Source organism: Perissodus microlepis, chromosome 1 (genome assembly GCF_051167445.1).
Source record: "Perissodus microlepis isolate ML-2025 ecotype Zambia chromosome 1, ASM5116744v1, whole genome shotgun sequence".
Classification (NCBI taxonomy): Eukaryota; Metazoa; Chordata; class Actinopteri; order Cichliformes; family Cichlidae; genus Perissodus; species Perissodus microlepis.
This window is the reverse complement of record NC_140461.1, coordinates 5,826,117-5,844,813: the sequence shown is the minus strand read 5'-3', so window position 1 is coordinate 5,844,813 and position 18,697 is coordinate 5,826,117. Positions and strand designations below refer to the sequence as shown.

At 38.6% G+C, this 18,697-nt stretch overlaps 1 protein-coding gene across 3 annotated transcripts in view; it reads left to right on the top strand.

Moving 5' to 3' along the window:
- phkb (phosphorylase kinase, beta) overlaps positions 1-18,697 on the top strand; it is a 94,555-nt gene that overhangs the window by 19,905 nt on the left and 55,953 nt on the right. For all 3 annotated transcript variants that reach the window (XM_084927766.1, XM_084927750.1, XM_084927758.1), the window contains 7 exons: positions 1,758-1,857; positions 5,733-5,840; positions 6,708-6,788; positions 9,398-9,513; positions 12,579-12,642; positions 15,592-15,687; positions 18,331-18,528. In XM_084927766.1, the coding sequence (XP_084783892.1) occupies positions 1,758-1,857; positions 5,733-5,840; positions 6,708-6,788; positions 9,398-9,513; positions 12,579-12,642; positions 15,592-15,687; positions 18,331-18,528 (763 nt within the window). The remainder of the gene's footprint in view (positions 1-1,757; positions 1,858-5,732; positions 5,841-6,707; positions 6,789-9,397; positions 9,514-12,578; positions 12,643-15,591; positions 15,688-18,330; positions 18,529-18,697) is intronic.

Sequence of the window (18,697 nt, the reverse complement as noted above, 5' to 3'; positions counted from 1 at the left end):
AGAGGGGAGATGTAAGCTGGTCAGGGTTCGCAATAGAGAAGAAGAAGTGGAAGATGGCGAGAGAGGCAGAGAGGAAACTAGATGGAGGGGGAAGACGGAGGGAAAGAGCGGGGTAAAAATAGAGTGTACTGCAGTGATGTGACCAGAGGCAGATCCCAGTCATCAGTCATGGCTGCCTCCTATTAGAATTGTCACTGGGATTTAATTAAGATGATTCTCATCTGACAGGCTTGGATAGTGCCATTACTTACTTCACACCCAGATGCTGTGTGTGTTTGAGTATGTGTGTGTGAGATTCAATGACAGGACTGGCAGTTGGAGTTACCACAAACTTCTATTTTAAGGAAACATGATAGCTTTTATCTGCAGTTTTGCCTACTCACTTTTCTATTTGTTATATACATTTTCTTGTTAATGACACTGGGTAGCTCTAGTGAAAATTTCCTCTAACTAACAAGTCCATGCAGTCAGTTTTGATGCACGGGGTCATGTCTTGAAGGCAGTCATTAATGCATTGTGTACCTCGGAAATTTTAAACAAGTATAACATCAGTGGCTTAGCTTTCCTTTGTTGTTAGCCAGAGTCATTACTAGCTTGACCTTTGTCAAACACATCTGACATCTGCCAGCCTCAGAAAGAATGAGCTGATTCGCACTGTAGTCGCTGCAACCGAGGAACAAAGTGGCATTTCACTACCAGTATTCATTTCAGGACTTTCAAAACTTTTCTTTTCTATACCTAACAGATTTAATTTAAAGCTGAATTGTTTCCCCACAATTTGAATGCATTTTTCTATAGTGCATAGCCATTCGTTTTTTTGTTAATTTGCATTCACTATTAAATGTGAATTGTTTAAATTGTTAAGAGCTTCTGTTGGTTTATCAGCACTGATGACTAATATACTTCAAAATCAGTACTACGTGTAGGAAAGTCTAAAGAGAAAGAAAAATCACAGTTCACAGTATGATCATTATTTCATAGCTATAGGTAACTGAAACAGCCAGAGAACCGTTGTATTTAGTCTTGGGTTAAGCAGTTTGATCTTCACAGCAGTCCTGGCCAACTGACAGCTTTAACGGAACAAAATGATTGACCATTACTACTCTTCCAGTCCTCATCAGATCAGGATTTGTGTTGTCCATGTCAAAATCACATGGTAGTTCTCTGTATCACAATAATATTTAGGATAGATCCACAATCCTATTGATGAAATATGGGCTAGGCAAACATTTCTAGCTTTATGAATGCAAAAGTTTGGCTTGATCTGGGTTATATCAGCCTAAACCTGATTCATTCTTTTATTTTTTATCTTTCTTACCCCAAAAAGGGTTCAGCAGGTTATTTATTATTTGTTATTTGCTTAAACCTGGGAACAAAATGGCTTGACCAAAAGGTAGTAAGTAATTAAAGACTTATTATTTAGCATTATTTATTTATTATTTATTAAGCTGGTTCTGCTGTTCTGCTTCTCTTTCACTCATATTTTATTTGAATAAAATAACAGTTTAGACAGTTCTACAACGTGTCTGATCTTCTGACTACTTGGACTTTTTTTTGCCTCGGAAAACTTGTCCTTCATATTAAGTTGTGAGATCTCTGCTGTTACTTTCGCACATTTAAGGAGTAAGAATACTGACCAAAAGACCAACTGTGACTCTGAGGCCCAGTTAGTAATATTTGCCATTTTTAAAACAAAAGGAGTTGCTGTAGGTGACAGTTTGTCTTCATGTGTTCGGCCTTTGTTCCCTGCCCTTCAGACGCATTGATGATGATATGGGACGAACTCACGAGTTGGAGCATTCTGCCATCAAGTGCATGAGAGGAATTCTCTACTGTTACATGAGACAGGCCGATAAGGTGAGTGTTTTATCCTGACTCAGTACAGCTTCTGCATGTTTGCATGAAAACACCCCCGAAATTACACACTGCGTTGCAGATCAAAGGTATATTCCTGCTCATCAAAGCCTCTTAGTGCTACAGCCTTGGACACATCTGGTTCCTCTTTCATATCACAACAAATAACAAAAGGAGCCAGTTGATTTAGTCCTGAGGGCTTAATAACCAGCAGTCTCCTAATTTCCAATGACTTTTGCTCCGAAGGAGGAAAATTTCACGCCACCTCTACTGAAAACTGATGAATGTGTAGAGTAGGCTGTGAATGAGGAAAAAAAATGGCAAACCATGTTATGTATTCAAAGAAAAGCCAGATATGTCTTCTGAATATTTACTTTTTTCCTCGTTGAGCATATTTTTTAATAGAGCAGCCTGCTGCGTCCCTGTGTATCTGCACGTATATAGTGTGCACCGTTGAAAGGCATCCTCTTTCATCTTGCCTCGACCTTGACGATCCAATTTAGGGGAGAGAGTTTCTGTGTCTTAATTACAAAGCTGCGTTTACACAGTTAATTACACAGAACAGCTTTCGTTATGGCCCCGTCACCAACGCTTACAAAGTACATGGCATTTTTATGGAAACTGTGACATGGGGGCACTGCAGGGCAAATATCACAGAGCAAATACAGCAGCTGTGCCCCACTGATTAGATAAGATAGTGTATGAGGAAGAAAGGATATCTTTTATTTAACAATTACAGTTTTCTTAAAGGAAAAGATTCTACCTTTGCCATTGATAAACAAATGAGGTGGCTGTTTATGTTTATTTAAAGCAGCTCTGTTCGTACTGAATACAAAGGTATACCGAAACATTTAGAGATTACTGATGATAACAATGATAATAAAAATATTAATGCTTAAAATACATTGTTTAAAATGTCACCAGATCTTTTCTCTTCCTTCAAATAATCAATTTCTGTATCTTTAAACAATGTCCTGAGGTGCTTAAACTTAATTATAACAAATAAATAAATATAATACTTGTGTGTTTTCCTCAAGGAATTGGACAATACTGCAGGAGAAACTCATGAAACAGAGCTAGTGAACAACAGATACAACATGCTATATAGATGCTCTGCTTTTATGCTGATTTGCATTGAAATTCAGGCAGCGTTATGATCCAGAACAATGTTTGTTAATCCAAATTTTTTTATATATGCAACAGAGGAACTCACTGTCCAGGCTTATTAAGGCTGCAAACAACACTCTTTTCCGGCCTTCTTGTGTTACTGTGACATCCCTATCCTTAATACATACATACAGTGGTGTAACTGAAGTTCTTTATGATTAAGAAATAAAAAACTCTAGATGGCCCTGTGTGGAAAAAGTGATTGCCCCCTAAACCTGATGACTGGTTGGGCCACCCTTAGCAGCAGCAACAACAGCTATTCAAGCATTTGCAATAACTGTCAATGCTGTGGAGGAATTTTGGCCCACTTACCATTATTGCTAATCCAACATCTATTTCTTTAGCATATTTTAAGTCATTTTTTGTCAGTTCAGGACCCTGCAACTTTACTTTTGTTTTTTTGTTTTTTATAATTTTTTTACTGTGCTCCGAATGCTAATTATGTGCCAGTGGCTGCTGGAACACTAAATAGGCCAATAAGTCAGTGTTTTTGTATACGGCTTGTTACGCGGCCTGAAGAGACCAAAACATTGATCAATTCAGGGATATGGTCACAGATCTAAGCATAAAAACATGAGCTGATCATGTAGTCGTGATCATCTAAACAGTTATTGAGCTCACTGTATCCCTTTAACATGACTTGGTTTTGAAAATGAAAGTCATTTCCTTTTCAGTGAGAAATGATAAGGAATTGCAGTTAATTGACTTGATGAGATGCAAGAGTTTTGTGCGTAGCTAAAGATGGAAAATAAGTGCATGAAAGTGGACTGTTAAAACAGCAGGCGTTGAAGTAGTTTGCTAAATTGAAGCCCATATTGGCGCATTGCAGCACTTGAAACAATAAGCAAGATCAGGGGCCTCTTCAAATATCCCAAGAGTGGAGCCACTTGACACTGTGGCTCTGCAGGAGCAAGAATCAGGGAGACCACTACACAAAAGCAAGTTTTATAGAAACATAAACAACAGCGTTAGCTGCTGACAGAGGTACCCCTCTTATTCTGTACACATACACACATAAGCATTACTCACTATGGGATGGCAAGAAATGGAGCAGTTTCAGTGAAAGTGGGACAGCAGGTCTCCACTATGACCTGACTATATAGCAAAATAGAGAGGGGGGGGGAAAGGTGGGAGGGGACAAAAGAACCCAAATAAAAGAGCTCATAGTGTAAAGTACAGGTGATGGAGAGCTAGAAGTAAGAAAGAAGGTAGGAAGTAGAAAAAAATGGAGACAACAACGAGGGATTTAATGATAGAGAGAGCAGTGAGAGAAGTAGAGAAAAGAAACGAAGGAGGTGAAAATGGGACAAAGGGCCAATTATTTATAACTGTGCGACAGGACAGGCGGCCCATCTGTGATTTGGTGTGTAGTGGAGTCGATGAAGCAAACACATACAAAGCCACCAACAAACCACCGAGGACAAAGCACAACTAAAATGTTGTACATGTCTTGATTAAACAGTGTTATCATTTTGGTTGCCATAATCTGGCCCTTATGTGGTCCCGAGCAGAGATGTTTGTACTGTAACGTGTATCTGCGTGTGGTGTTGTTCCCTGATTAAACTCTTCACTCTTTATCAGGTTATTTTATTAAAAAACAAAACAAAAGAACAGATTATGTGCAGCATGTATGACTGGAGTGGGGATGAACTCTTGCAGCCAGGATTGTAAACATTTAATTGTTTTGAAACGGCTTAAAAATGTTAAAGAAACGTTAGTTTCTTTAAACCTTTTGAATCATATTTGTATGGGTATAATAGATTGAAGTGCATAGATTGAAAAAACAGTGCAGGCAGATGGTGGTTAAGATTTAAGTAGCTGATTAAATTTAAGCAGCAAGACTAACTGAAGTGAAAAAGCTGCAAAGAAAGCTAGAATAAGCTGAAGTGGCAATTGAAATGGAGGAGCCAAAAAGACAAACAAACAAAGACAAACATTTAAATGGCCTAAGACAAAGGAGCCAGATGTGGAAATCCACTGACTTCTGTTAAGTAAGACTCAAGTTTTTGCCTTAACTATATGCAGACCAATTATGCTTACATTCTGATCACCCTTCACCCCAGCCTTTGGAGCCAGGAAAAAACTCTGGAAGTTGATGGGTCAGCAAAAGTGAATGCAGTAAAAGAAGTTCAGTTTGACAGTTTAAATATAAAAAAAACAAACAGCTTTAGCTCAAGAGAACATGCTCAAAGGAAGTGAAGTGTAATTTAATTTTTTTCCATTCACAGCAGTTATCTCAAGATGCCTGAGAAAATTATAGAAAACCAATGTGAGTAAACAGTTGGAAAAAAGAAATCCCAGGGATGTGGGAATCTGTCGTGACAAGTTGACATGGGGGAAAGAGAAGAATGGACAGAAGAGGATAGAGAAACAAGAAGCAGCATTGAATTTGATTCGCTAGAATTGACATATATAAAATTAGAGAGGAGTGGAGGTGCCATCTCTGCCTTAAGCAGTGCAACCATAAGAGACATGACAGACATTACAGTGTGTAAAGAAAGTTCATCACCATGTTTGACTCAAAAGGTTTCGGTTGATATGTTTTTGAATTTGTTGAAGGCTACTCTAGTATAGCTAGAGTTTCTTCTAGAAACCTCTGTGGGGCCACGGATGTCTCTCCCTTTGATTTTCTCTCTCCCTCCCTTTACCCTGGACCTTTTTTTCATCCTTTCATCTCTCTCTCTTTCTCTCTCTCTGTGCATCTCTGTTAGGTGGAGGAGTTTAAACAGGATCCTAGCCCCTCAAAGTGTCTGCACTCTGTATTCCATGTGGACACCGGAGATGAGGTTTACTTGCACGGCGACTACCACCACCTGCAGGTCAGCCAGCAAGCAGACAAGTGAAAAAATGGGGCAACTACCAAATGAAAAAAGAGCGTTTAAATTGAATTCTTCGTGCATACACCTGTGTGTTTGATGTGTGTGCGTTACCTAGGGGTTTTACTGTATATTGTAAAAAATGTAGAGTAAAATTTGCCACCCTGGTATTTTATTTTGTGTCACATATTTAATATAACTTTAGGAAAAAATGAGGTCAGAGAAGAAGGTCCGTAGTAAGTGAACCTTGCTAAAGATGAATGAACAACAGGATGAATAAAATAGACAATCAATCTCTTTGTGACAGGTTTTGTTTCAAGTGTTTTGAGTAGGGGGGGGGGGGATTCCATTAAAATGTCTCATTTCCTCAGCCCCTCTGCCTGGCATGCATAGACACTCAGAAAAATGACTTTCTCAGAGAAGTGCTTGTGCACTAAATTGGCACTAAAACGGCTTGTTCCTCTATCAGTGGTATTAACAGAGGGCAGTTTGGTGTGTAGCATTTGAATGGAGAATGCATTTCTAGTGAAGGGTGGCCAATACATCAAGAGAGCTAGAGAGAGAGAGAGAGAAATCGAAATAAAGCTGCAAGGTTAGTTGCCTGTGAGGGGAGAAAAAACATTCAAAAATGTAAAAGAGGTAATAACTTATTTATTGATTATTCTATTTTTTCCAGCAACTTCACCATTGTTGATGATTTCCAATGTCAAAAGTTTAATAGCTACTGTAAAGTCTGTCTCATTCTCTGCACTGTGCGAGAAATTGAAGACAAATTTATAAGTATGAAGTTATTATACGGTGTATGTGCAAATGATAGTAATTGCTTTGATGGCATCTTATCCACTCTGCTTCCCTCTGTCACCTCTACAGATTGATGCCGTTTCTTTATTCCTGCTGTACTTGGTGGAGATGATTTGCTCTGATCTGCAGATCATTTTCAACACCGACGAGGTAAACAAGGCGTTAAAATGACTGCGGTTTTGAATATTAGGATCTAAATGTTGGCCTGTTTATCGCTACATTTTCTAAACTGTGAAGCAGAGGCAAATAGTGTCAATCTCTGCTCTCACTTGCTGTCAAGGTTAAATGTACTGATTATGATTATAAACTGCATGAAAAATAACTACAGTTTATTTTGTTACATTTTATCACTTTGTGGATTCTCCCAGCTTCTCTAATCTTTGGAATTTTTTTTTGTGAAATTCTGTATTTATTTTAAAATACACCACGATATAGTTTAAATGATCTAAGTAATCTGATGCTACCTTCTGAAGGTTGAGCTAGCTGCTGTAAAGTAAGACCAAAGGTTCTCTAAAGCCAGTTAGATATATCCTAAATCCCCTACAGATATCCTAGAGCCGACACAAATGCAGGATCAGGGGACAGTATCTCACTTTTATAGCTTGGCTCACATTTATGCTCTTGCTGAGCCGCTCAGTTGACTTTCAGCAGAGAAACGTTTAGATGATTTCATTGTGGAAGCTTAAATAGCCTCCTGAGAATCGAACCGGTAACGTTGTGTTTGGCAGCACACCAGCCCTCTATTACTGTAAAGCTGAACGGTCTCTTGTAGTTTGATTTATCTGTTGGTGTCATTTTTTTGCCTTTTTTATGTTTGGCTCTAAATAAAACAAGAAGGCAACTTGGCTGTTAAGTTTACACACTGTGCTGTTTATTATGTGGCCCGCAGGAGTATTTGGAACGTCATTAATTCTGTTAGTTTTTACAGCCTGCTCAGCTTTACTTACCGCCACAGAGCAGTGAAATTTGTGCCCCTGGTAAAGGAATCCATTTGTTTACTAAATTGAGCTTATCTTAAGAAAGTGAGGACATGGTGAAACATTATACCACTAACCAATTAGTGAGCGTACACACACCTCCCAACCCAGTCATCTCTCATTTTTCTCCATTTCTTACTCTGAACAAAGCAAATTGACAATGTAACTTTTTTATGAGGGCAGTCCTGTTTGTGCAGCAACCTTAATTTGCATGGTTAAACAGTGCTTATTAGGTTGTGTAATACAAACCGAAGCACGCCTCCCCCAATCTCACATTAACAAACATCAGATGCACTGAGCATAAGGGTTTGAGATTAGCTTTCTCACTGAACACTGTTTGAAATGTGTTTCATTTGGACTAATCACATTATTAGAGTGTTTATTAGTTTGTTGTTGGCTGTCACTACTTGTGAAGTCCATCGGTGTTCACTTGACTGAGCTGGAAGCTGCATTGCAGTATATTTTTTTTTTCTTAGAGTAGAAAGTAGGCATAGAAAGGCTGATGCATGTCCTCTGAGAAGATACACTATCGACCTCCTCCCAGATGCCATTTTCAGTTTCATGCAGCATGAAATGGAGCGACTCATTAGCCAGTTTGTATGTCTGGGGTGTTTTTTTTTCCACACAGGAGTATATGTGAGAGCTGCTGGCACATGGTAAAAGCAGAAGCACATGTAGTGTGCTTTTGCCAATGTGCCCATGTTCCCAAATAGTCAGCCCCCCGCCCCCCACAAAAAAAGGGAAAAAAAAGCAGAACTGGCCAGGATGGTTTTCTAGCAGCAGGGAGACAGAGGAGCTCATTTGGCCGACGGGCAGTAACATTCATTAAGATACCATTAAGATACTAAAAAGTTCCCCTCGTTAATCACTCTGCTCATAAAAACCCCCAATAAGAGACCCGGCAAACACCTTTCCCTCTTTCCCAGCCTCATCTGCTTTGCCCCCTCTTTCTCTGCCCATCCTCACTGCCTGGCCTATTTAAGACCTGCACAGGTTCTGTCTTTCTCTTTCAGCTGTTCTACTCTCATCTCAATTTCCGTCCACCACTTTGTCATTTTAGATTAAATCTACCGTCGCTCAAGCACATACACCAGTGTGCTGGCACATTATATGTTTCACTTTTTAGTTAATTTTTTCCTATATGTATACTGTATAAATTTGCAGGAATCTGCGTGGGCCAGATGCTAGTTATAAGAAACGTCTGAAATCGGCTAACTGCAATTTTAAACATTTCGATGCTGCTGTAATGTTTGGTGGAATCAACAACACTACTGATGAGTTTTTAGAGCCTGTATCTAAAGGGTGGCATTTGTTTTAAGTTGAATTTGTAAAGTGTGTTGATTTAGTGTCTTTATAGTTATGGGTAGCTGACAAGGCAATGAAGCTCTAGCTTCACATACTGGTGCTCTATCCTGTTTAATTACAGTCTAGCCATCGGGTCAGTTTCACCTTGAGCATGGATTAGAAATCAGCTTTCTTTTTCACTGTAGTAACCTTTGTAATGAGAGAGTTATACTCATCACCCCAGATCAGTATCAAAGGTCATCTATCAATGGATCCAGACGTTCATTTATATATATGTGTGTGTGCGTGCGTGCACAGCTGCATTTTACGTTATGTACTGCGATTCCACTTTCTTTTTGGACACATCATCTGTCTCTAGCCCCGTTTATGCATACATGGGCGTGTGTGTGTCAGTATACTCTGTGTATGCAGGTTGCATAAACACAGTATGTTGCATTTTTTCCGAGTGTCCCATGTATGTTTGTTTTCTACATGCAGGTTTCCTTCATCCAGAACCTGGTTTTCTGTGTGGAAAGAGCATATAGGGTACCTGACTTTGGCATGTGGGAGAGAGGCAGCAAGTACAATAATGGCAGCACTGAACTGCATTCCAGGTCAGTAAAAAGAAAACACACAAAAACATTCTCTCCACACTCTCGTTTTTTGTTTTGTTTTTTTTTTAACCTTACTTTTGCTTTTCTCTATACTTTTACCACTTTTGTAGTACTGGCCAGAATATGTCCTGTATGCAGGGTGCTGCAAAAGTCCTAAAACTCTTAAGTTACATACCTGAAATAAGGTCTGTGGGAAAGATGTAACACCAGAAAAAAGATGTGAGAATGTGTCAAAGATTCAAAATAAATGTTTTTAGAGCAAACCCATATTTCATAGTTAGCACGGTTGTCTCACAGCAGGAAGGTCCCGAGTTCACTTCCACCATCAGGCCGGGGTCTTTCTGAGTGGGTTCTCTCCGGGTACTTCACTTTCCTCCAACAGTCCGAAGACATGCAGTTTGTGGGGTTAGGTTAACTGGTGATTCTAAATTGCCCTTCGGTGTGAATTGTTGTCTGTCTCTATGTGTTAGCCCTGCGACAGACTGGCAACTTGTCCAGGTTCTACCCTGGATCTCGCTTAAGACAGCTGGGATAGGCTCCAGCGCCACCCGCAGCCCTGAAATGGACAAAGGAAAGAGAATGGATGGATATATTTTACATATATTTAATATGCTAAATGTGTCACTTAATTTTACACATCCACTCGTCTAATGCATTAGGAGTCATTTTTTGTATGTATCTGATGAGTAGACCAACATCGAGTCACCTTCCACCACCTTGTCCACCCACACCTGAGGGAAATGCGTCGCTCTTTAACTGGTAAATTCTTCACTGTGCTCACCTTAGCTGCTCATGTTTTTTTTCTTTTCCCCTTTTTTTAAAATCTTAGCAGCTGTTGCTTTAAATTGGGGATTGAGCAGTGGTTTTAGCAGTAAACTGAGGTGCCTACTGATGAGTCACAAGAGAGAAACAATAGTTTTTTTTAAAATGCAACAGTGCTTAAATGCTCCATGGGCCAAGAGAAACTATACCTTGATACTCTTCTAGTTTTATAAATACACCCGTTAAAACAGATCTTTTAGTTTTACTAAAGTATTACTTTGGTTTCCTTCTTACGTAACTGCAAATCATATTTGCCTGGGCCCTCTGTTTCTGTCTCACTGACGGTGAGTGCAGCACTTGGAAAAACAACAATGATGTAGAGTGTTCCATCTTCTTGAAATTAACTACAAAACCCCTAATTACTTCAGATTTTTAGTAATAGGGCTCTGAGTCAAGTTTATTTGTAATATCTATGTATTTTAATTCACTAGATTGTGAAATTCTAATGGTTTTTGCCAATGACTGTAGGAAACAGTCATTGGTTTTTGCTTATAGAGAAAATAACATTAACTATAGCAAGAAGGACTCTTATCTATTCAATCTTCTTTTTCTTTCCTGTCCATATAAATAGATCAGCGCCAAACAATAAATGTAAAAACACTGTATTTCCTGCAGGAAGCAGCAGAAATGTGGGAACATGTAATGCTTTTCTTTATAATCAAGTCTATTTGATCTAGTGAGGTGTTTGTCGGGTCAGTGTGTACTGATGGAAATGTCAAATCAGCACAAGTTGGTAGCTAAAAAAAAATGTCAGTCAGCAAGTAAATAACCTATATTAAAAGAAAATGTAATGGACCAGCCATCTGAATGGTTAACCTCCATGCAGATAAGGATTTGGAACAACCTGTTCAAACACCAGCGCTGTTCTTAGCCCGTGCTGACTTTTTGTTACGTTTTCCCTGATTTATCATCCAAGGTCAAACCGGCCTTCCTCTCCTCGCTCGGTTTCTTGATAAAGATCCTCAATTTCTGCTATTGCTTATCTCTGAAAAGCATGTCTTTTTTTCTTTCTCCAACAATCCAGAGCTATTGGCACCAGCCTGTCAAGATGTCCTCAAGAAAAGATAACAAATTCAGTGTATTGAGGAGTGCTGTGTCTTCTCGTGTTTCTCTCCCCGCCATGCTTTTTGATTCCCCCAGTTAATGAGTTGGCTTATATATGTACTTTTGTATTAATTACCATGGCGTATCCAAAAACTAAACAATTCAGAATGGCTCCATGGAAACACGATCTGTATAATAATCAAACTCCATATTAGAACCATTCCTCAACTGTCACGTCCGGCTTCGAAACACGAATATGGCTCTAAACTCACAGGATTCACAATGGATCATTCCTGAGCAGTTGGTGGTTCTGTCAACTGCAGAATCACAATGAGTTTGTCCATTTTTAATCAAGTAAAGAAAAGTTGGTGTGTGTGGATCAATACTGAACCACCGTATGTAAACACACCTACTCTCAGAGTAGCAGAAGACTGTTGTGCAGTCTGCAGCAATATTTTCATCATGCGAATCCTTATCTCCACCTGTCAACCGACATGGTTGCATCATCATTTTACTCTGGTCCTGATTCCAAGCATCACTTTTTTTTAACACCCTGGGTTTCCACAAAGCTTTAAAGCATTCTATGTACATGTGAGGTACTGTCAGGATTTCTGACCACTGCTGTCAGTTTGCGCGTGTTTGTGTATCTCTGTGTGTTACACAAAACTACTTTCAGCAGAACTCTTTTCGAGGCTAAATTAGCCTCCCATCATCTGTACTAATGCTTTTTAATATGTCAGCACATCTACCACCAGTCAATGGCAAGTTTCCTGCATTTTTTTCCCTTTCTCCTGTCTGTTCTTTTCTAGGGAAATCTTGGTAGGGTAGAAAGGGAAACAAAATGACAGTAAAATTGATTCACATTTAGGCTGCATTACAATCACAGTAGCCAGCCACTGTGAAATGCACTATGTTTTTTTTTCTCTCCTCTCCATCATCCATTATTGAAAGTAGACCACAATCTCAGGAGCCTTCAGCTTTATTGAATCCTAACAGATAGCCATTTAAGATTCAAATGTGATTCAGAAGGCTTTTTGGTGAACCTTGGGGACTTTTGACATTTTTAAAACACATTGCATCATTTTTTCTGCTTTCTTAAGAATGAAAAATAATATATTCTTAAACTGATCAATGTTAGTTTGAATTATACTTGCTTATTGTATGTTTTAGTGAAAGTTTGCAGTTTCTTTTCTTTTCAGCTCTGTGGGCCTTGCTAAAGCTGCGCTGGAGGCCATCAATGGATTCAACCTGTTTGGAAACCAGGTATTTGATTCCCTGACTTCTTATACTTTGCCACCTCTTCTGAACTCACATTGATTTGTCTCCTGTCTAACTGTGCCACCAGGTAGTAGACTGCATTATAGCCCATTCAAATCTCCTCTGTACATCAAGAAGTTATCCTAGCTGGGTGCAATGTCACCCCGATGACCAGCCTGAATAGTAGAAAACTGCAGTTTATTTACAGGTAGACAGCATCAGTGTAATTAGTGCCGCTGTCACTGTAGCAAGATTGCTTCTCTGAGTGGACGATTGATCAGGAAAGTATGTTTGTGCATGTTTGTGTTTATCTCAGCAAATTGTTTGTGCTTCTACAGACTATGATCGATGGCCACAGTTGAATCAGGTTTCCCTCCAAATTTCAGAGGCTGTTTTTCTGTGTGCAAAGTCCATTAGTGGATATGTTTCTTATTTATTTATTTAATTTTTTTAGGAGAAGAAAACAGAGTCATTCATTATACCTGCTAATGGATTGGAAAATGAAGCCTTCCACTTAGCAAGCTTCCTCTCTTATTATCTTTTCTTCTTATTTTCTTCACTCGGGTATTTGCCCAGAATGGTTTGTGTGGCAGTTCTCTCCATTTAAGCTTAGACTGTTTATCTTCTCATCGTATGTGGCTGTCGGGTATGACCGTAAAGTTGCTGTTTGTGTTTCTCTTCTGAACATCTGCAAAATAAAGGATTTAACTGTGCCTGAAAATGGATTTTGTCATTGAGCTCAAGCTTGTTGAAAGAATCAATTTATAGAGGTGGCTGCTTTATGGTCCATGCTGTATGGGGCTTCTGTACATGTGAGAGAATGAGTGTGCCTGTCTCTGCCGGTCACGTGCCCCTTTGTGGGAATGCTACAAGCTTTCCAGTTGCTTATTAATGATCTCTATAAATCTTGATGTCCCAGCTGACGCTCATCCCTCAAGCACCAAATGTAGCTCCTTCCCCTCGACGCCCTAAACCGGAACATTCAGTACACTCTTAACTCTTCTATCATACTTTTGCACACTCTTGTGGCTGTATATCACAGTTAGCCTTTGTATTACATGGACAGACACGCATCCTTCAGTTTTGGAAAAGTCACACCCAACCCCTCACCACAGCCCCCTCAAAGTCACACTGAACGCATGATAGAAGCCTCTCGGTGTGACAAATTGAACTGGGCGGATAAAATTGATCTCACATGAGGAGGATCCTTCAACTTTAAAGCCGCTCTTTAAATTCACAGTGCTGTTTACACACGGCTCTACAATCAAATCCCAACACATTCTAGTTTCTCTCAAGGGACTGTCACCTAATTCACACCGTGTCAAGAGCAGGGATAAAGCAGAGCAAAGCACACGCCTAACAAAGTCCAGTTTAATATATTTCTGTAAATTAAATGTATTTCATACATATATCAGTGCATAGAAAGTGGTGCCAAGTTAAAGTTCAAAGTAAATCATTATAGTGTCTTTAAAAAATGGGCTTTAAATAATTGACATTCAATCAATGTTCATAGCAGACCATAACCAATGACATCAGTGGTTTTATTTGAGAGGCGTGAGCCAAATCCTCACAGTAGGTGGAAGGATGGTTGTATTGAGAAAAACCTGAAAATAATTTATATTGACAGATATTTGCCTTCAAAGACTATCAAAGACTGCAGGTTATAGTCAACTCATTCTTTTCTTTTTCTTTTTTTTTTTACTTCAGATCACTCATGAGGATGCATAGTGATAGATGCACAAGGAACAAGCAGTGCTTAGTTTTCTAAAATCAAAGATTGTTTGAAGAAAACCTTAAAACAGCATCCACTGCTCAAAAAGGGTTGAGCTGTTGCACTGAGCGTATTCTACAGATTATGTCTTCTCTTGTTTTTCACTGACTTATCTTAACTCATTGCCTAGTTTTTTTTTTTTTTTTTAATATTGCTTAGTTCTGTTGCAAGAGATATTATGCTACAAATATACAGCGCATATTCAAACTTATTTTTTATTTTTTGTAAAAGAAGTAAATAGAAAAATTTAGTAGTTAAAGCATGATAAGCTGGCTGGACTGTCTGCTTCTGCTTAAAAAATGTGACTAAATAAAAGGCAAAAACACTAATTTTACATGCTTGCTTTGTGGGTTAGTGTTTTTATGCGTTGCTTTTCTACCACTCTGTTTTCTTATGTGGGTTTTTTCACTAACTTGTCACACAGCTGTCTACACTGGTGGCTAGCAATTCACTATGTATGCACTATGTAAATTTGTAGAGGAAAGCTTGCTGATTTGACTAAAAGCCCTTGCCAGATGTGTTTTTTTTTCTTTCTTCTTTTTTTTTTTTTTTTTTTTTTTTTAAGAAATAAAAAACGCGACATTGGCAATATTCATACATAATGCATCTGACTTGCATTAGAAACTGCTTAGCAGTTTGGGGGAATTGCCCACTTGGTTTCATATAAGCACTGCTGATGGATGGATGGATGAAGTGCAGTGGACTGTTTTTTATTTTTTATTTTTTATTTTTTTAGAACCTGAAAAATGGTTTGATTGCTTCCCTTACTGAGTAAAAAGCACAAAATGTTCCCCCCCTTCCTCTCGTGGAAGTGTTTAAGTGCTCTGGATGGACAAACTGCATCGTGGTAGTAGTGCTTCATTTTTGTACAGGGAGACTTTTAAAGTGATCGGATGACTAGCTGTTGTTTAAGCACTCCCACACTGCACTTCAATAACATGAGCAATCCAAATATATCTGCCTGGTTTTACAGCAAAACAGTGTTTTGATGTGTGGAGGTGTAATACCGGAGGCTTTGAAGCCAAATAATTTTAAGCATTTCCATATTTATTTATTTATTTTTATTTCTTTGGACAAATGGAGGACTTTGTGTATGTTTGTCGTTTTGCACATATAGAGCTATATGTTACTGTGAAGCACAAATTGTTTAGCTGTAAATTGGATGCTTTTCTTTTATGCTGCAGGGCTGCTCATGGTCTGTGATATTTGTGGATCTGGATGCTCACAACAGGAACAGGCAAACCCTTTGCTCTCTACTACCCAGAGAGTCTCGCTCCCATGTGAGTACGTCAATCAATTTATTGACTGTGTACATCTTCTAAATAATTTTAATAAAACAAAGAAAAGCATACAGATTTTACAAGTAACAAAAGGCAGAAACAACACAAAGCAATATGTGCAATAGAGCACTTTTCTTCTAAAATTTGCAAAATATTATCAGCTTCATATCTTAAACATCTTGTAGAGCCATTCACTCTCAGAGTGCAGGCTTTTTTGTGGTTCCTAGAGTTTCCAAACGTAGAATGAACTTAAGTCAGTGCTTTCAACTATCAATCCCCGCTTCTGTGGAACTAGCTCACAGTTTGGAGTTGACATACTGGCACCCTCATACATCTACAATTAGGCTTAAAACGTTTCTGTTTGATAAAGCTTGCGGTTGTAGTCAGGATTCTCTCTGGTAACCATTTCTTAGTTATTTCTTCTTCATTATGCATTTTATTCTTGTTTCTCTTTTCTCTCCTTTTTCTCTTCTCTTTTACCTCACCCCTAAACCCTTACCCTGGTTCTGCTGGAAGTCTCTTCCAGAGAAAGGGGGAGGTTCTTTCTTTCCACCATTGCTTGCTTCATAGGGGATCGTCTGATTGTTGTAGTTCTCACTCCAATTAGTTTTTACCTTACAATATGAAGTGCTCTGAGGTGTCTGTTCTTGCAAATTGAATCAAACTCAGTAAACTGAATTTCACTGAAGGCTTATGACAAATTGGTACATGGTCTTGGGATGACAATGTCAGTCCAGCACAGTGAGCACTTTGCATTTGCTCAATTTTTAAAATATTTAAACTATTAACTATTGTAGAGAAATGTTGAACCAGCATACAGGAATGTGCAGTCAGAGCAAAAAAACTCCCACAGTATTTTTATGATATCCGCCTTGCAGTGATCGTTAAAACAGTGATCAAGTAACCTTTCGTTTTGCTCTAAAATGCAACAATCTTTTAAAATAGTTTATTCAAAAATCAAGAATCTTATTTTTATTTCCTTTTTGTTATTTTGTCTAAATTGATCATATTAGAACTAGAATAAATATTAAAATATTGTTTAAATGTTGCATTTTGTCTGTGAGCTGATCTCTTTGTTCTTAGAAAAATATCCACAGCATGACGCAAACGTTTCCCCCAACGCTCTTTTATGGTGTAGAGAAGCAGCTGTATGCGTAGTCTCTACCAAATAGTAGCCTGTCACGCATATGTCAGATAAGGTTAATTATACACATCAAACAGACCACGCACTCATGTCAGTGTGTCAGTAGATATCAATTCAACAATGTATGTTCCTCACGGTGCAGTCATTACACTGCCCGTACCTGAGCTCTTGATGGTACACCACTGACAAGAAATGGCAAAAGTAAGAGCTGGATATAGAGATGCAGGGAGATAAAGCTCAAAGAAGAAAGCGTGAGGAAAATCTTTCCTACTCGCCAACACTCGCAGGCACTTAAATCATTACAGCTGTGTGTCTGTGTGTGCGTGTGTGTCGAACTTGTAAGCCAGAATTGTCTAGTCACCAACATCCCTGGGAGGAAATTAGTGTAATTAGACAATCAGCAATGGCATTATACACATAGGAGACTGACATTAAGAAGTCTGAAGGAGTGCAGGAGAGACCAACAATTGTCAGGATTGTGTCAAGATATGCAAAACATCAATATATTATCACTGTGTCATGTAATATGTCAAAAGATTGAAATCCAGTATTCAATTCTAGACACATTCAATACCTGCAGAGAGTGTGTTGCAAGCTGATATGATTTCTCAGCTGTAGCTGCTGAGGATGTTACCATGTAGATTAGGGTTGTAACAAGAAGTTGAAGAATATAAATGAATAGGACTAGACAGAGCTACACCTGGCTCCTCTGTGAGCTGCAGAGATATGTGCAAAGTATAAAAAAGAAACGCACTACAAAGGAGAGCAGCAGAAATCAAAACAGAACAGAAATCTGGTCCTTAAGCGTTCATAGCCACGTCCATGTCAGAGCGCTTGTCCCTGCAGTTATTTTATAGATTCCAGTGCTCAGACAGGATATGGAAAGGCTTTGATTTTTGGAATCTGCCGTCTATTAATAAACTTTAAATATTCATAGCTGTTTGCAGTGAAGCTATGCCCTGATAGATTTTATTTCCCTTGCTTAATAGAGTAAACCAAACAATAAAATAGGACTATTAGATGCTCAGTCACAGTGGTTTGTCAAGCCTGATAACAAGATTTGTTCCTAACCATAGCCTGTATGTAAATGTAGTCAGTGCTGTAGTGTTTTATTTATAAACCGACACTTTCACTCCTAAACCGCGTATGGGCATTCACGCATGTTTAATAATTCTTTCTGTAGAATATATAGATGTACAATAAATTATCTTATTGGCTTCCCTCATTTTATACTCAGAAGTTATGCAAAGTGACTGTGAGATGCAGTCATTGGGAAAAGTTTTGGTCCTTGTGGAATTTTCAAAATATTTCTCTGACCTAAAATGCCAGTGGATTTTTACACAAACACTAAATGTAGCTAAAAATATATATATATTTTAAAAAATGAAGTAAAAATATCAGCCTGGAAATATATATTATATATAGCAAATGTGGCAAAAACTTTTCACGTAGTTCATAATTGTTGTAAATCTTTTTTTTTGTTTGTTTGTCTCCGGCAGAACACAGATGCAGCTTTACTTCCAACCATCAGCTATCCTGCGTTTGCTGTTGATGATGATGCTCTTTACACTCAGACACTTGACAAGATTGTCCGCAAGCTCCGTGGCAAATATGGCTTCAAACGTTTCCTCCGTGACGGCTACCGCACCGCAAACGAAGACAAGAATCGCCGCTACTACAAACCTGCTGAAATGAAGGTTTGTACTCGTGTTTTCTCTCTGTATTCTGTTCTTCTTTGGATTAAAGCCACAGTTTTTGTTTCATTTTAAATAGCTCATTTGTATTTTGCCAATGCAAAGAAGAAATTATGGGCTATATTCCTAAAGAAGATAATGTGATCCAAAATGTTTCTTGTTGTTCCACCTT